This window comes from Mucor mucedo (genome assembly GCF_025094135.1).
Source record: "Mucor mucedo strain NRRL 3635 chromosome Unknown EV154scaffold_11, whole genome shotgun sequence".
Classification (NCBI taxonomy): Eukaryota; Fungi; Mucoromycota; class Mucoromycetes; order Mucorales; family Mucoraceae; genus Mucor; species Mucor mucedo.
Genome location: NW_026252295.1, coordinates 258,645 through 276,285, shown reverse-complemented (window position 1 = coordinate 276,285; position 17,641 = coordinate 258,645). Strand labels below are relative to the sequence as shown.

The following is a 17,641-nucleotide window of genomic DNA, read 5'->3' as shown; positions in this document are numbered from 1 at the left end:
ATGATTGGCTCCAGATGTCACCCTGTAACACTTTAATTGTGTGATTAAGCACGTGTTTCTCAATACTCCCCTTACAAAGTTGTCAAAACGCTGTGTTGTTTTTTATTTTTCTGCTTTTTTTATTTCCTGAGCCGGTACTCCGTTACTCCCCAATTGGGGATAGCGTGATAACAAGAAAAAAAAGTGGGAGATAGAATAATAATAAAGCTCCCCCTTTTTTTTTTTTAAGCCTCTTTTTTTTTCTTTCTCTCTCTCTCTCTCTTTTTTTTTTTTTTTTCTTTATAATTACTTTATAAAGCAAATGGGACACCATCACGATCATGCTACAGAGCATTCACCTTTGATTTCCCACCATGGACATAACCACGGTAGTTCCGCTATTATCAACAATTGTTCCAACCAAAAAGAAGATTCCTCGGCCAAGTCCACCAAAAAAAGACTTGCCATTGCTTCTACTATTGCCCTTGCCTTTTTCGCAACAGAATTAGTTGCAGGTTATTTTGCCAACTCTCTTGGTAAAATGAGCACTAGCGTGATAATCATCGAAAAGAAACTAATATCACCTCTTTTTCTTTTCTCTGTGTGTAGCTTTGATGTCTGATGCTTTTCATTTATTATCGGACGTTGCTAGTTTCATTGTAGCACTTGCAGCCATTTATTTAGCAGAGAAACCACCTACCAAGAGTAAGAGGAACACCGGACAAGAAAAAGAAAAATACGACGGACAATTAACCCTTATATATCCCTTTTTTAACTTTTTATAGAGCACACTTTTGGATTTCATAGAGCAGAAGTGATTGCTGCACTTGTATCAGTTTTGACTATTTGGGTATTGACAGGATTTTTGGTTATGGAGGCTATTGAGAGAATCAGAAAGCCTCAAGTGATTGATGCCAAACTTGTAAGTTGAGATGGGTTTTTTTTTTAATTAGACTTTGCATCTTATAAAATTTTGTTATAGATGTGTATCACGGCTACCATTGGTGTATTGGTCAATGTAGTGTAAGTATGGTTTTTCTGATCCGCTATAATCTGAATTCTAATTTATAATTAGACTTGCTGTTGTGTTGGGTGGTAACCATCACCATGGCCATAGTCATGGAGACGATGAATCACATAGTCATGATCATAAGGTAATTTTTTTTTTTTTTTTTTTTTTTTTTTTTTGCAAAGTAAAAAAGGAGAGGCTTAGGAGTTTCAAGTTGAATTCTTATAATTTTTTTTTATATAATTGTAGGAATCCAATATTAATCTCAGAGCAGCTGCACTCCACGTCTTGGGCGATTTACTCGCATCCGTTGGTAAGGAGAAACAGGGAAAACGCAGTAAAAAAAAAAGTGATTAATAAGACGGTCTAAAAATTAGGCGTTCTTATTTCATCTATTGTATTAATTTTCAAGCCCGATTACACACTTGTCGATCCTTTGTGCACATTTGTGTTCTCCATCATTGTACTTTACACAACCTACCATTTAGTGAAAGATTCAATTGCAGTTTTGATGGAGGGAGCACCTGGCCATATCCAACCGGAGGCGATTGAGAAATCTCTCTTACAGATTCCTGGTGTGGTTGCAGTCCATGACTTACATATCTGGGCTCTTTCACCAGGTAAAAGTTCATTGACAGCTCATATTACGGTCTCACAGAACAAGAACCTTAGCTATGATGATATCTTGGCAAAGGGACAACAAATTATCTGTGACATTTATGGTGTTCATCACTCCACCTTACAAATAGAGTCCGATAAAGCCGATTTCACAAGTCATTGTAGACCTGACATGTGTACTCCTAGAGATTAAATATGTGTTATATACCTTCTTTTTTTTATTAAAATATCTGTGTTACCTCCACCTTTTGAAAGAACCAATCAAATCATTTGTCATGTGAGAAATATTTAAATCTACTCCGATTTAGTAAAAAAAGATTTTCACAGATATAAATAGGAAAAAGAAATTCCCTTTTTTTTTTATTTTGCAATTTTATATCTTTCTACCTTTTTCCCCACACTTTTTTACAGCAAAAAAAAAGATGCCTCGATTTATTGGATCTATAGACCAAGGAACTACCTCTACAAGATTTGTAATTTTCAATGAAAGTGGGGCCATTGTTACCTTTCATCAAATGGAATTTGAACAAAACTTTCCTCAGCCTGGGTATGTTGACTTGTATGTGCCCATTCTCCCCCTTTTTAACACTTAAATCTATAGTTGGGTTGAGCACGATCCATATGATTTACTAGACTCTGTTCACACCTGTATTGAGCATGCCATCATGAAATTAGGCTTATTAGGCTACGATGCCTCAGACATAGAATGTATTGGATTAACCAACCAAAGAGAAACCTTGATTACTTGGGACAGCATGACAGGTCACCCATTATATCCTGCCATTATCTGGAGCGACGCTCGTACCATCGAAACCGTAAAGACCCTTTCTGAAAAGTCTGATAAGGGCGTAGATGCCTTAAGAGATATCTGTGGTTTGCCATTAACCACCTATTTCACTGGTGTTAAATTAAGATGGCTTCTAGACAATATACCCGTTGTGTCACAGGCCTTGAGTCAAAACAGATTACGTGTTGGTACTGTTGATACTTGGTTGATCTATGTAAGTGGTTCATTTCTTTGGGTATTTTTTTTTTTTTTTTACTATTATAGTAAGGATCCAAAACTTATTTTTAAATAGTAAAAAAAAAAAATATATACCGATTCTTCCCATTCCCCTTATTTATTAAGCTAACATTTTTCTATAATAGAACCTTACCGGTGGATTAGATCATAATGGTGTTATTGTTACTGATGTGACTAATGCAAGCAGAACAATGCTTATGGATATCAACACTCTTAATTGGAGTCCAGAGTGCATAGAGTAAGCATTATCTTCTACTTCTTTTAGTATGCATCTTCTAACCCATTTCTGTATAGCTTCTTTGGTTTCCAACAAGTCTTATTGCCAAGAATTGTTTCTTCCTCTCAAGTCTACGGTACTATGTTTGAAGGCTCACTGAAGGATATACCCATTGCCGGTTGTCTAGGTGATCAACAGGCAGCGCTTGTAGGACAGCAATGTTTCGAAATCGGCGATGCCAAAAACACATATGGCACGGGATGTTTCATGCTGTTTAATACGGGTCCAAAGCCAGTTCAATCAAAAAACGGCTTATTAACGACAGTCGCTTATAAGTTCGGAGAGACAGCCCCTGCATATGCACTGGAAGGTTCAGTTGCAGTTGCTGGTTCATCTATTAATTGGCTTCGTGATAATCTTGGGGTCATTGCTGACACTGCAGAATTAAATAGCTTAGCTTCGGCTGTGAAAAATACTGCTGGGGTCTATTTCGTTACCGCTTTTGCCGGTTTGTTTGCACCTTACTGGAGATCAGATGCTCGTGGTACAATCTGTGGTATCACACATTTCACAAGATTAGAACATATCTGCAGAGCTACATTAGAAGCTGTCTGTTACCAATCACGCGCCATTCTAGATGCCATGAACAAGGATTCTGGCTCTCCTCTTCGGTCCTTGAAAGTCGATGGTGGCATGTCCAACTCTGACCTTTGTATGCAAATTCAATCCGACGTCTTGGGTATCCAGGTTGACCGTCCCTTAATGCGTGAAACAACCGCCCTTGGTTCCGCCATCGCTGCTGGTTTTGCTGTGGGTATCTGGAAGTCTTTTGACGAACTCAAGTCTATCAACCGTGAAGGAAGAACTTACTTTGAATCCAACATTACACAGGAAAAGAGAGACAAGATGTGCGGGGGTTGGGAACAAGCTGTAAAACGTTCTTACGGTTGGGCTAATAACGCTACCACCGTGCCTACTCATGATGACGTACTTGAAATTTAGATCGCTCTCAATTATCCAGCCAAAAAAAAAAGAATCTATTTTTTACCCCACTTTGTACTATATTTTTATACCCTTTTTCCTGTTCATGCTTCCAAATAAAGTTTACCTTTTTTTTTTCTTCCCCATATAAAAAAATATTTTCTGGATCTAGATCTTTTGTATTATACTCCCGCGGGTTTGCATAAACGCCTCAGCTGGAATACAAATAAAAAACACTTTAAATGCGGGAAAAACAAGAGACAAATAATAAAAAAGATTTTCGCGTTTAGAGAGGACTTTAGAATATCGTGGAAAAAAGAAATGTTTATGGAAAAAAGAATTGTTTTTTTATTTATGTATAGGAAGCTAAAATTTATGATACAAAGCTAATTTTATGTTACAGTGGTTTATATTTTGAAAGGAAAGTGATTTAGAAACCCTTTTCTTCACCCTTTTCAATGATGATCTTGACAATTTCATCCTTGTTGGAGGTATTAAAGTTGGACTCCAAGATACCCTTGGGAGGATGCAAAGCTTCACCGGTGTTACCGCCAGTGGTGGTGGTAAGGATATCAAATGATTGGACAACATCAATCAAGGGAGTGGTCTTGTCACTACGGTACTTGGAAACCATACCAGCATTGGCAATCACGAAGAATTCAGTGTTATCGGCACCCTTGTAAACGACTTTAACAGATTGGTCAGACATATTTAATTATTATTTTTTTCTTGTTTGTAAAAAAGAAGATAATTTTTTTTTCCTTGCCTTCTACTTCCTCGTATTTATAGTGAAAATATTTGTTTGAGACTATTCATGACGTTTTCATGAAGTCATCTTTTTTAAAATCCCGTCGGCGAACTAAAAAAGTATAGTCAGTCTAAACAAATGAAATCATAGCCATCGAGTGTAAAATACGCGCGAAACAAACAAGTTTTTTTTTAGTTCCAAGTAAATGGCATCATCAGTTGCAATTATATCTAATTGCATCGTGCATAAAAGTCGTTCACTTTCAACTTTTTCCACTTTTTATTTGAATTTCCGCGTAGATCAATGATGTAAGGCGCACTAAATGATTTCTGCAATTCGTCATACAAAAGAAAGTGATAAAGTAAAAACTTGTTTGATCAATGTACTGAATAATTTAGGTATGTATTTTCGATCCTAATCGAGGATAATTTCTGTCATTGGGAAAAAAAAAAGAAGTTTTGAGTGAATAACGCGTATTTTTTTCAAGAATTATCGTATGAGATCATCCATTAGAACTTTGCAGAATATGCGAGAATAGCCCTAACTCAGCTTTAAAAAAAATCCGCGATGTAATCTATTAGTCCCATATTTAGTATTTAGTAGATGACGTTGTCAGAAGAATAGTATGAAGGAACCGTTAGAAAAAAAAATACCCTGTTTAGACAGAAAAAATCTGTCAAAAAGACATGGTTTCAAATAGAATTACCTTCAGAAAGTTTTGATTGTGAAGTCTACTAATTTGACCTACTAGCTATTGAATTTGCCGTTTTCAATGCTACATTATTATCAGTCAGATCGGTTTTCAAAATTGTGTGTCCACTGGCTAGCTGCTTTGACGCGCTCAAGGTGGTCGATCTACTTAATTTTTAGGCGGTTATTGTAATAGATACACAAGCTGAATTTATCAAAGAGGACAAACTTCATGCGATGTCGTATTTTTTACGAAGCCTACACATTTACACAATAACTTGGGTTATGGAGAACAATCAGTTATTAATGCCTCTAATAAAAGAATATGAATTGTATGATTTAAATGAAAAGAGCCACACTGCTTAATATAAGCTGTGGTAGAAGGAGAGGACTAGGAATATATGGATACAAATACTATGTTCTTGTATTGGCAATAACGGGAGTTCCTTCTATTACATATTGTCAAGGCAAATTATGACTCATGACGGTTAGCCAGGCAATTGTATGCGTGGACAGACCCCGATGGGTATAATGATTTGTCAAGAACCAGAAATACATAAGAAAGTAAAAATGTAATTCCACATTGATATAATATTGAGCTGTCAAGTACGACAGACAAATATTAGCTGTCCAACAAAGTACTGTACGGCTTTGAGTTGATGTTTGAGATACAAAGCAAGGAACATATAAAGTCGGTAGGCTGTCTTTAACGATGTTTGCTGATTAGAAACCATTGTAAGCATTTACCTCTTGTTTTATATTTCCCACATGAATGCTAATGAATGTCAACCAAACAAAAGTAAAGTACAGTCATTTTAGGGATAGCCTTGTCTTGTCTTGCAGTGTGTTCCACGCTCTTTTTTTAAGCGCTTTCATATAAAGAGTAAAAGACAACAACATGCTTTAATAGATCGTTTCTTTTTTCAAAGAATTATACGCTCTTGTAGTCAAATTTATTCAACTTTTTGGTAATTTGTTTGAGCACTGGACTTTTATCTAGCTTAATTGCCATCATATTTTCAACGATACAGCCGTAAAAGAACAAACAATATACGATGCAATTATTTTCAGCTATGGGTGAATAAAGGCAGGTCTCCTTTCGGTTGATAATTAAATGTTACGATTCTTTTGTTTTTGATTGATAGTGAAATTGGCATGACTGCAATGAAATAAAAAACTAAAGCTTGCATTTTTAAACAAACATAATATTACAGCACATGTAATAATTATGACACAATCTTCTTGACACGAGAAATTATCAAGTATGTGGTATCAATGCATATTCTTGGGGTATATACGAAAATAATTCAACAAAGCCTTCATCTTTTATTTATTCACTCACTACATTCCCAATTTTATGTAATTACAATTAAACGAGGTACTTTGTCTTTTGAATTAAGCCCAACACAAACCAGACATAAAACAGCAGAAAAAAAAAAGAAAAAAAAAGACGTATCTATCGTATAATTATCTCTCCAATCTTTTGACAATGTCACGGATATAATTATAGAGACTAAGCTCGATACAGTTTTGATTCAGACAAATTACCATTTCACAAAAGCATAATACAATAAGTACCATCATTCAATTTCTATAATTAACGTAACATAATTACATCTATTAGAGACATCCTGACAACGTGGACACATCGATCAAGCTCTTCCTGACAGAAATCAAAGCAAAGAAAAACATTTCCAACTCCGCCAGGCATCGACAAAAAAATTAAAAAAGATGATCTCCTCCGGGTTCGAACCGGAGACCTACTCCGTGTAAAGGAGTTGTCATAACCAACTAGACCAGGAAACCATTTGATGACTTTTATAAAGTTAACAAAATGATATACCATTAATTAAAACACAAATCACGTGATATACGCGTGATCACACGTGATACGTATGTTATGATTGGCGTAGAGAAGACCCATATCGAGCACTTTGTGGTACTTTGTGGATGAGCAGAAATGTCAGGGCAGGACAGAAACGAGAATTGCTTTTAGAGTGAGGTTTTTTTTTGTTGGTATATAAGGACCAAAAAAAAAAAAAAAATTAGCTTGTAAATAATAAAACAGACTATTTATACTAAATGCCTGGATCCGAACAGGAGAAAAATAGGAGGGATGTAATAAAAAACGAAATAGGAGAAATGTAGGATAGGAGTATACCCACAAGAGCATGTCTGATTTCTTTGTATGCTGCTGTTCATTGTTATAAAGAAATAGATTTTATTAAGTATGTGTTAGGTTTATGATGAAAAAAAAAAAAGTAAATTGCCATACAGCTTGACAAATAATTGCGTTGCTCTTAAAATATATGTTTTCTTTTGATTTTTAGTACTTCAAGTTCCAAACAAAGAAGCACACCTTTTTTTTCTTTGTTATACATGCGTATAATTTATCATAAAGACGTGCCTTTTTTGCTACAACATCCAAAAATAACAAGTGTGTCGATGCATTATTAGAGTAGTTATCAAATTATAAAATGGTAATAAGCAATGTGTATGTGAGCAGAGTAATTCATAATACTTTATTAAAAAAGAACCCTTTTTTTAAGCAAAAGAAGAGACCAAATACTGTAACAGGGTTTTCGCTTGGAGGACGGAAAACAAGTTTCCGTACCTCCCCTGCTGATGTTCTGTCATTTAACAGCTTCAACTTATTGAGTGTCTCCAAAATATCTTTTTTGACTCGTGATACAAGCTTTTCCATGTTATTCAACATTTCAACAAAATAATCGTGATATGGATGTTGGCGGAAGCGTGAATTCCAGGTGATTTGCAAATGAAGGCAAGAAAAAATCGACACCGTCTCGGGAAAGTCCAATTTTTTCGACATACCTATCATATTGGTTCTCCTTATAAGCCATGGATACAACAGAAATTCTTCCAGGCAAATTATTCACATATTCACGAAGAATGTATAATGCGTCGCCTTCGTTGATATCCGTGTAAATTTTTTCCTTATATTTCGGTACTGGTCTTCCTTGCATTATTATGTATGTTTCAATTGTTGGAGTCGGAATATTAGAATATAAAAAACTCGCTTTTTTGATTTAGGGCTCCCAGGTATAGTCCGTCTGGTGTGCCCTTGACAATTTGCCCTTGAATCGCACTTGAGACTCCCAGGTATAGTCCGTCTGGTATGTCCTTAAAAATTTGCTTTTGAATCATATTTTTGTTGTATAGATACTTGATCTTGAGGTGCTTGGAAGTACCTTCATTATTAACCCAGGAATCAATAAACCCTCTGCTATTTATAGTAACATTGGAGCCAAGGATTGTTTCTGTACACTCCATTCCTTTTCTTTCTAAAGCCGCTTCAGCCGATCGCTTTCCACGTGCAAGTTGTATATCACTGCTGTAGTTGCTGGAATTTGGCTGGCGTTTACTAATACAGTTTCTTAACCAGTTGCGGTAGCAAGCCAGCTGTAACTCTGGGTTGTGTATCACAAGACTATCTCAGACCATAATAACAACTACTCTAATGTAAATACGGAACATATAAGAATCACCGATACAACAAATACGAATCACCGACTTAACAAACATGAACATATAATATATATACAAGAGCAAATTAAGCATTTAATAAAGAATTATCTTATATTTGATTGAAATTGTTGTCTCTTAGACATCGGATATTACAATAATAAATTACAATCCCCTTTTCTTCATAATTCAATTTTTTTTTTTGGGGGGGGGGAAGGGTTAGTTAGTCACACTTAAAAAAGATTTTTGAATACTTTAAACCAAGATGGAGGGAGGGCATTAACCACATTTTTTGCCTTCGCTTCGGCAACATCTTGATTTAATTACTTTCGGGTGAACTATTGACTGGTTGTCTTCCAAAACCCTTTCCGTGCATATTGTATGTCGAGCGGAAAACCTTGGGATAAATAATGTCAGAAAGTAGTGTTTACTGGCTATTGCTGTCTTTACTAAGATTTTTATTTTCTTCGTCTTGAAGTTTTCATTGTTGCAATTAAATCAAAAGTTTCAGTCAAAGAAGTCGATATTGCTATTGATACTCTATGTCTTCGTCCTAAACTTGTCTCTGAACTTTGCTGCTCTTCTCGTTTAAGCCGTCGTTTCCTAGCATTAGCCCAACAGAATGTCATCCATCTCCAACCTTTTTTTTTGTCCCCTCAGAACTGGCTAGTGTAGGTCTCAATCCTTTTACTCAGGTTGATTACAGGCTGGTCAATGTGGAAAAATTCTAGACTTTTCCTTTCCAATTCGGTCTCAGTCTCTGCTCTCCTCCAAGATGTATCGTAAACACTGTTGTCCCCCAACCCAAGGATTACTTTGCCGTCAATACTCTGGTCGGCCTTTTGGCGCTTTCTTCTCACACATGCTGGTCATAACGTATGGTTTCGGGTACTACATCACAAGATCCCCTCTCCTATTTTGTTAAATCAAGTAATTCCGGCATACTTTGCCTCTCCATTATGTGATATATGCTCGACTGAGGATGATTTTCTCAATCATTTTCTTTTTCTCTGCCCTTTAAAGACTTCTGTCTGGTCATGGAGCTTTTCTCAATAGAAGCTGTTTATATTGCCTTATTCCATCTTCTTTTTCCTGGTGTTCGTCCTAACTGTTCTATTGCTGATGCTAGTGTCATTATTTGCCCCGCTCCTCTTGCTACCTGGCGTAGTCATTGGGCCTATATCTTTGACTCTCTCCTTTTTATCTCATCTACTACTATTGCCTCTGCTACTCGTTTGATACAACAATATCTAAAAGAAGCTCTCTATAATTAAGGCATTTCACCTCTCCCTTTAGCTCATCTTCAAATTTAGTTGTTACTAGTATCTCATTTAGCCAAAGCAAACGGAAATATCTAGAACTCCGTATTTTTTTCAAACGTATTTTTTTTTCAAATAAACGTATTTTTTAGAATCACGCGATGGTCTACACGTCGATTGACATGCCATATCATCTAAACTTCATGGGATGATCGATTTCTGTTTGCCATAAAATCTGCTTCACTGTCATTACAAGCTACTACTGGAACGCAGATAGACAATTACCAAGCTCTGACTTGCTTGGGAGGTTTTTGCAAGTGTTTCTATTTTAAGTAATAAGGCTCAAACATTATGGATGATAAAATAGACAAATGAAATCATCCTGACATAAGCTTGTTTATGGATGATAAAATAGACAAATGAAATCATCCTGACATAAGCTTGTTTATGGATGATAAAATAGACAAATGAAATCATCCTGACATAAGCTTGTTTATGGATGATAAAATAGACAAATGAAATCATCCTGGCATAAACTTGTTTATCTATAAATAAAGCTGGTTCACACACTTTATCCTTATCCTTTTCTTTTCCCTTAATATACTTCTTTTATTGTATGAAAGTAACCGATCACGTAAAAAGGTTTGTTTAGTAGTGACTCTTGTCTCTTTAAAAAGAAGCTAAATTAGAAAAGATATATATTGTGATATTGCGGCTGCGGCTAGTCTTTGCTATAGGAGGGCGACCTCCTAGGCAGAGTTTTTGAGTTTTTGGAACTCACGAACTGTGAATAGCAGGAACGCATTTTAAATAGGTGCAAACATACTGGAATGCTGGTCTTCTAGCCAGAATTCCTGTAAGTGGTATAAAAAAAACACATTTGAAAAAAAATACGGAGGTCTAGACATTTCTAAAGCAAACACCCTTATAAAATTAGAAAATCCAAATCCAAAAACCTGTGACTTGATAATAATAAAGTTGTTTTGCCAAACAATAAAGAGCTCGAATTCTTTAAACAAAACAACTTGTTTAACTGGAACTTCAAAAATTTTAAGCAACATTGCCAACTTTAAAACCGCATGTCCTTTAAAATTGATAAAGTAATTAGTCAGTATAAACTATGTCTCAACAACATAAAGCAATATGTACAAGACAACGACGTGAAAAGATATGTTGAAAATTTATCAGAGGAGATCAATGATAAAGTAATGTTAATTGTCTTTTCTTTCTAATATGCAAGATACTAACGTTGTTCAATAATAGCTCACTGAAGACCCATAAAAAACAACCGTCAACAACTTCCATAATGTCAACTACAGAACTGCTACCGTAATGGGAGCACATGGCGCAGTAACAATTGAACAAAACAACAAGAAAAGAAAAATTGCTGAGGATTCAAAAACATCTTTAACAGAGGCACAATCGGAAGTATCACTACCAACACATTCTGGTCTATCTTCACAATTGTCGCTGTATCCTCTATATTCGAGACTTTATCTTGCAACAGTAAAAAAAACATGCTCCGTAATGCAAGTCTGGTGAATATGCTTCTGGATGAGAAAATGCTCGGTGGTACTGGTGCTGGTGTTGGTATCCCAGAACATTACGGTCCGTCACTTTATGATTCGTGGGAAGAAACAGTAAATATACAATGGCTTTGAAAGAAAAGAATCCGCATCTAATTTCTATTTTTTTTTTTTTTTTTTTTTACCACAAATAGGAGAGTGAAGAAGAAATAGTAGTAGAAGAAGATATCGAGATGAATGTCTGGGATATATGGAAGAAAACCCTTGACACTAAGCAGAGAGATGGTGATATCGATAAGTATAGGTATGCATGAAATTAATTTAGCTCGACATCTATATTGAATATATCGTTTTATTATAGCTTGAAGCATTTAAACATTATTCAACTTGGAAACAAGCTTGGTTCCAAGATAACACAAAAATACTACCCCAAAAATTTAATCAAAAAAACTGGACTCACACTTGAAGAGATACCTTGCTCATTCGTTGAAGATAATGAATTCTACAATAACATATTTGATACTATTGTGAGTAGAAATATCAACTAACATTGTAAAATAGTGATAACCATTAACACCCCAAGTATTTGGTAGGCTCTTTCGGATGAGTTTTCCTCAAATGAAGTACTGGTCGAAACGGCCTCGCTTGTATTTAAGTCAAACAATTCATTCATAAAGTTTTTCATACCGTTCTGCAGTCATTGTAAGTCTTTAATCGATCATTCAGGTTCTGTAGCGTCTATTTAACTTTCCTAATTATAGCGTCAGTGGATTGTTTATTGATGATAGTGATGTTTACAACAACGAAATAAGTTATAACCACTACATTATATGGTCAATTCTGAACTCGTTATCAAAATCAATTCAGAAGACTAAGTTTTCATTGGGTGAAAAGAGATTAGAAGCTGTATCCCAGGAGCTAAAGTTGATCCATAATGACAATCAGCATTTCTATAATGCTGATGGTATCGTCTCAAATATAGAAAGTAAGATCGAGATAGCAATCTTGGAAACAACAGGCCCTTTACTTCAACAAAATGCCCCAAAGGAAACTCAAGATTATATCAAGGCTGGATACGGTCTTGTCGCCATGCTGCATGTCATCGGGCGAAAGTTCCATTATGGTGATTTTGAAATTTTCAAAAAAATTGGCTCTTTTTTTGTTCAGGCGACACATTTGTATTTTCTCTTTCCTTCAAAGACATATCCGCTAACGTTTTATTTTATGGTGTTTTTCAGCAACAAAAATCAGGATTTGGAGAGCATTTATGCCAGCAAGCAAGTTTTATGTGACCAATTGTATTGGTTCAGTCGAAGTGACAACAGATTGTTTTGCATGGAGAACAAAATAAAAAATAAACCAAAAGTGATACTGTTAGAACTTGGATACCACTTTATTATGGACGAAAAAATATAATTAAAAAAATGTATTCCAAAATGTATTAAATCGTCGATGGTCTATGAGAAAAAACTATGGATATTTATATAAAGAACTCGGATAGTTCTAGGGAGAATATTAAGCGCCTTATTGGATCATGATGTAATAATCTGGTGATAGTAAATAATCAACATTGTTGAGGATATCATAGATATAATAATAAAGTTAATTGTCACATCGCAATAAGGATGGATAATAAATATAAAAGTTAATCATGGATCACACATTACCCCGCTTGTTCTCATCCTACCGTTGGAGTCTGTACACAGGGCACATCCCTGTGGCGAGTAAATATTTATTCTGCAAAAGCAATACAATCGAATGGGCCTGGACTATAGAATATTAAAAGATCCTGAGCATAAATATTACTCTTGTCATTTGATGTTATAACTGTTGATCCCTCTGACTAATATTTATATACTCAGTATGGAAGGGCTAAATTTAAAGACATGTTGATTATTTACTATCACCAGATTGTTACATCATGATCCAATAAGGCGCTTAATATTCTCCCTAGAACTATCCCAATTCTGTATATAAATAATCCATAGCTTTTCTCATAGACCATCAATACATTTTGAATACGTTTTTTAATTAGTTATTTTTTTCGTCCATAAATAAGTGGTATCCAAGTTCTAACAGTACTACTTTTGGTTTATTTTATTTTGTTCTCCATGCAAAACAAAAATAACATAATCTACTATATGTGCTTTACACTGAGAAATTTTTTTCGGGTTCAGGTTAAAGTTAGACCGCGGAAAAGTTAGACCAAAGGTCGCGGTCTAATTTTAACCTGAACCTCAGGTTCTGGTGTACGGTAGACCAATACCTCTGGTTCTGGTCTAATTTTTTTATATAAACCAACCTGAACCTCTGAAACGTGACGAATAAAATCATGGTATCCTTGTTATTTTATATGATTGTATTGGTCAATTTTTTATAAAACTAGGATCATTATACCCTTTTGCACTATTGCAAAAAAAAAAAAAAAAAAAAAAAAAAAACATTTGGAAATAATAGAATTTTTGGGGATAAATAAATAACGTTTATTGAAATAAAATTTATTGTTCAGCGAAATAGTCAGAACTTTTATGTATACATCTATAATCCATTCTAAAAAGGATAGCATGTCGCTCTTTCGGTCTGTAAGTAGTGTTCGGAATGAAGATCGAAACTCTCGAGCGAGCTTCGATCGTGTTCCAGTCGAAGCTCGCTCGGATGCGTTTTCTTGCAGCTCGAGCTCGCTCGAAGTTTCTTAAGCTCGGCTCGGTTGCGAATACGATAGCTCGAACTCGCTCGCCCTTTTTATTACACAAAGTGCACGTCAAAGTGATGTTAATTACAGAAAATTATGATAATAAAATTATTATTTATTGAAATAGAAATTGGAAAAAGAAAAAGAAAAGTTTTTTTTTCACCAGCCTTAACACCAAATTTGGATAATTAAATCAAACTATTACTGCATCTATAATTATAATACATTTGGATTTGTGAACATGAAATTTTAAATTAATTCTGCTACGCCATGTTACAAAGGTTGCTGTAAAAAATTGGCTTAGTTGGGTATAGTGTGCAACACTGTTTCATTTCTATGGTAAATGTGTTTGTTGGTTGTAAAATTAAATAAAAGTCCAAAGCATTTTAATTGGAATTATTAGAGCATAAATAAAAAAAAATGGTAAAGGGAAGAAAAGATTAAAATCAAGGGGAAATGTCATCTGTAGTCTTTCAAGGACCTTAACTTTAAAGTGACTACTATCGACATTTTAGCCGAGCGAGCATCGATCGAAGCTCGCTCGAACCCAAAAAAAGTGGCGCAAGCTCGAGTACAAAAACTCGGTTCGAGCTTCGTTCGAACTGGCGCAAGATCGGTGCAAGCTCGAAAAGTTCGAACAGTACTTGTGTCACGCAAAATTCTAGTATTTACTTCAAACTTTTGTTTCTGCCATCAATAATAAACTTAATACCATTTTCTTATCCCAAAACTACTTTAAATATGTATTGTTATCATTATATAACAGTTTTTTATACTTTTTATGTCTTTTACGTTTTTTTGATTTTCAGGTTCAGGTCTAATTTTTACCTGAACCTGTGGTCGCGGTAATTTACAGAAAATAGACCAGAACCAGCGGTTCTGGTCTAAATTGAAACTTTGCCGCGATTAAGTTTTAGGGTGTTATATTTGGAATATTTCAAAGTTATTTAATTAAAATATACATACTAACTTGTGGACCAAGTAGGAATAAATGGATTTACATGTAACAGGTATTTGTTATTTCCATACCGGAGTTAAATAAAGGTTTTCTGCTATAACAAATACAAACATCTTTGTTTATTTTATACTATCAAAGCGAGTATTTTCAAGACAATTAAGAGCGGCGGAAGCCATACAGAAAGTAAGATAAGTATTGCAGTAGTTGAAGCTAAATACAAAAGATATTGGTATGCAAAGGCGAGAAGGAAACTAACTTGTCACTACAGAATTGCTGATGCTGAATAATTAGAAAAAATATGGGATACAGCTTAAAAGAAAAAGGGGTGTAACAAGTAAAATCAAAGAATAGGAAAATTGTGACGACTGCATTTCAGAGTGCAAAAGTGCCATTAGCAATCAAGTGCGGGAAGTGCGTCTATCACAAGAATGTATCAGTATCCATACATCAACAATATTAAATGAGATGTCACCGTCAACGACTTCTCCAAGACACAAATGATGTCGCACATCAAATTCACAGGCGTCTTGATGCTGTCATTGTCTTCTTCAAATAGGTCGCGGAGAACAGATAATGGATATTTGAATCTTCATATATAAATTGTAATTCGTATAAAATAACCTCCCATGTATACAATATACCCTTCACCACTCCATATCCACCATCTTTAGGGTGAGGCCATGGCGCACACACAAAGCAGCAAAAAGTCCTTTTACGGGATACAATCTGGATTTATATGAAGTGCCATTACCTGCAGCTCTGAATAAGTTTTCGTTTATAAGAGCCTACTGATCGTATTGTCTTGTCAGCAAGCCAAATTATTTCTAACCCTTTTTGTAAAGCTCGACAGATTCAAGCTTCACCCATGCGTTCTCCACGGTATTAATCATAAAGAGTTCATCAAAAAGACTTGCTTTAGACTTACATTTCTTACTATTTTACCCATCCGTAGTGATGAAAATACGATCTATAGGATAATTGGAGTCCCTCCATAAAAAATAAAGAGGTTACGATCTTATTCGATTTTAATTTATTATGTAAACATACACTAAGACAAGCAGGACATCACATTGCCTGGTCTTTCAAATATGCTCGTTGGTTATGTTCGTTGGTTGACCTCTTTATCAACAGCCAAAAGAAGTCGGTTGTACATATATAATACATTTCTGCACTGCTTGGCTGACAAACAGCTCTACTCAAACAGATTAGTTAGATCTATCAAGACGATTTTTATGGTAATAATTACCTGGACGGGGTTTCCCCGTAAGTTATTGTACAACTTCGCAATACCCTCAGAAGAAGACTTCAGGGTATTTCGAACTTCATTGAAGTAGCCCAACAAACCCAAATGGATAGCACTTTTGGGGTTTGAGGGAGAAGAAGGAAACATACCCATCAACATTAATGCTTCCGGCAAGCGCTTGCAGCTGCAGTAACTTACTGGTGCATCCTTGATCTCTATAGTAATATTATGAGAAATGTCAGTGACCACTAATATTTTATCAAGTATTTGGCACTTTACCGACCAAAAAGTACATTCTGACAGTCTTTGTCAGAATTACTTTTTTAGCACAATCGCACTCAAAAGCAGAAGGAGATTTGGTCTCGATGGATGGTAGACCACCTTGCTGACCAACAAAGATCAGGTAGCTGGTACACAAGGTTTTGAGTACATTGTGCCATCGAAATTCCAAATCGACCTTTTTCTTTCTTTCAAAAGAAGCCTTTTGCTCCTTGACTTCCTCGGGGGTCGGCTCATTAGAGTCATTACAATCGTTAGAATCAAGCATGTCCTCTTGTTTTTTTTGACGCTTTCTTCCGGGGCCGGCTCCCTGCTTGATTTCAATAACTTCAGATATATCTGTTGTCATATGACGATCGTCAGGTGGGAGATCGTATTTAGGGCGACGAGTGTATTTGCGACGAGTAGGTTGCAACATAAAGATAGCATCTTCATCGAGTATAAGATCGGGATCTAAAAGCGCAAGTCGTTTCATTTCTTCCATACGTTTGTGTGTACTTCTTCTTGATTTTCCCATTGTTGTTGTTTTTTAAAATTAAGTAAAGGTGAGAGGGGGTGGCTTCTTCCCGGCTGGGAGGTGCAAGTAAAGATCAATGGTCGTTCTTTAAAAAAAGTGGGTGTTGGTTAGTGTACTTAGTATACAACTATAATGTAGGTATTGTACTTATTGTAGGCGTCACATTTCCAAAATTAAACACATGCTATAATAGTTAATGATGCATGTTAAATAACTGATTAAATGATTATTTAACGCATGGTATGCTCTCACGTCTATTAAAATCATTTTAATCACAGAACTGGAGAGACTTACGACACTTATGACACTTATGACACTCGGGGGCCTAAACAATCATTAAGATTAAAAAAGATTTGCAGGCAAAAGCAGCCTTAATGATTTATTTTTTGTTCAAGTGTCGGGCTGTGAGATGAATTGA

The 17,641-nt window shown here is 35.4% G+C and overlaps 5 protein-coding genes and 1 non-coding gene across 6 annotated transcripts; 3 read left to right on the top strand and 3 right to left on the bottom strand.

Annotated features, from left to right (window-relative positions):
• The first annotated feature begins 218 nt into the window (after positions 1–218).
• Positions 219–1,955, top strand: EV154DRAFT_495774 (cation efflux protein). The gene is made up of 7 exons (XM_051600075.1): positions 219–515; positions 589–684; positions 765–901; positions 962–1,002; positions 1,055–1,133; positions 1,238–1,301; positions 1,366–1,955. Exons 1-7 carry the CDS (start codon positions 302–304, stop codon positions 1,797–1,799), a joined length of 1,065 nt encoding a protein of 354 aa, XP_051461791.1. The 5' UTR covers positions 219–301; the 3' UTR covers positions 1,800–1,955.
• Positions 1,956–2,271: 316 nt separating this feature from the next.
• On the top strand, positions 2,272–3,849 carry EV154DRAFT_413546 (uncharacterized protein; the record flags this gene model as incomplete). Its single annotated transcript, XM_051595570.1, has 3 exons — positions 2,272–2,607; positions 2,756–2,868; positions 2,925–3,849. The coding sequence occupies 3 exons, from the start codon at positions 2,272–2,274 to the stop codon at positions 3,847–3,849; spliced, it is 1,374 nt and encodes a 457-aa protein (XP_051461790.1).
• A 303-nt stretch (positions 3,850–4,152) lies between these two features.
• On the bottom strand, positions 4,153–4,563 carry EV154DRAFT_495766 (ribosome maturation protein). Its single transcript, XM_051600074.1, has one exon. The coding sequence runs from the start codon at positions 4,535–4,537 to the stop codon at positions 4,259–4,261; it is 279 nt and encodes a 92-aa protein (XP_051461789.1). The 5' UTR covers positions 4,538–4,563; the 3' UTR covers positions 4,153–4,258.
• A 2,435-nt stretch (positions 4,564–6,998) lies between these two features.
• On the bottom strand, positions 6,999–7,072 carry EV154DRAFT_t19. The gene has a single exon. It is a non-coding gene; the product is annotated as a tRNA-Val (tRNA).
• Positions 7,073–11,314: 4,242 nt separating this feature from the next.
• On the top strand, positions 11,315–12,826 carry EV154DRAFT_574233 (uncharacterized protein; the record flags this gene model as incomplete). Its single annotated transcript, XM_051606422.1, has 7 exons — positions 11,315–11,337; positions 11,423–11,648; positions 11,729–11,838; positions 11,896–12,061; positions 12,128–12,189; positions 12,296–12,657; positions 12,735–12,826. The coding sequence occupies 7 exons, from the start codon at positions 11,315–11,317 to the stop codon at positions 12,824–12,826; spliced, it is 1,041 nt and encodes a 346-aa protein (XP_051461788.1).
• Positions 12,827–16,283: 3,457 nt separating this feature from the next.
• EV154DRAFT_559468 (uncharacterized protein) lies at positions 16,284–17,223 on the bottom strand (the record flags this gene model as incomplete). The annotated part of the gene is made up of 3 exons (XM_051605553.1): positions 16,284–16,376; positions 16,431–16,642; positions 16,707–17,223. The coding sequence occupies 3 exons, from the start codon at positions 17,221–17,223 to the stop codon at positions 16,284–16,286; spliced, it is 822 nt and encodes a 273-aa protein (XP_051461787.1).
• Between the last annotated feature and the right edge of the window lie 418 nt (positions 17,224–17,641).

Coding starts and splice junctions, on each gene's coding strand:
- EV154DRAFT_495774 (XM_051600075.1), top strand. CDS start 302: ATGGGACACCATCACGATCATGCTACAGAGCATTCACCTTTGATTTCC. Junction 1,134..1,237: donor CACATAGTCATGATCATAAG/GTAATTTTTTTT, acceptor ATATAATTGTAG/GAATCCAATATTAATCTCAG. Junction 1,302..1,365: donor CGATTTACTCGCATCCGTTG/GTAAGGAGAAAC, acceptor TCTAAAAATTAG/GCGTTCTTATTTCATCTATT.
- EV154DRAFT_495766 (XM_051600074.1), bottom strand. CDS start 4,537: ATGTCTGACCAATCTGTTAAAGTCGTTTACAAGGGTGCCGATAACACT.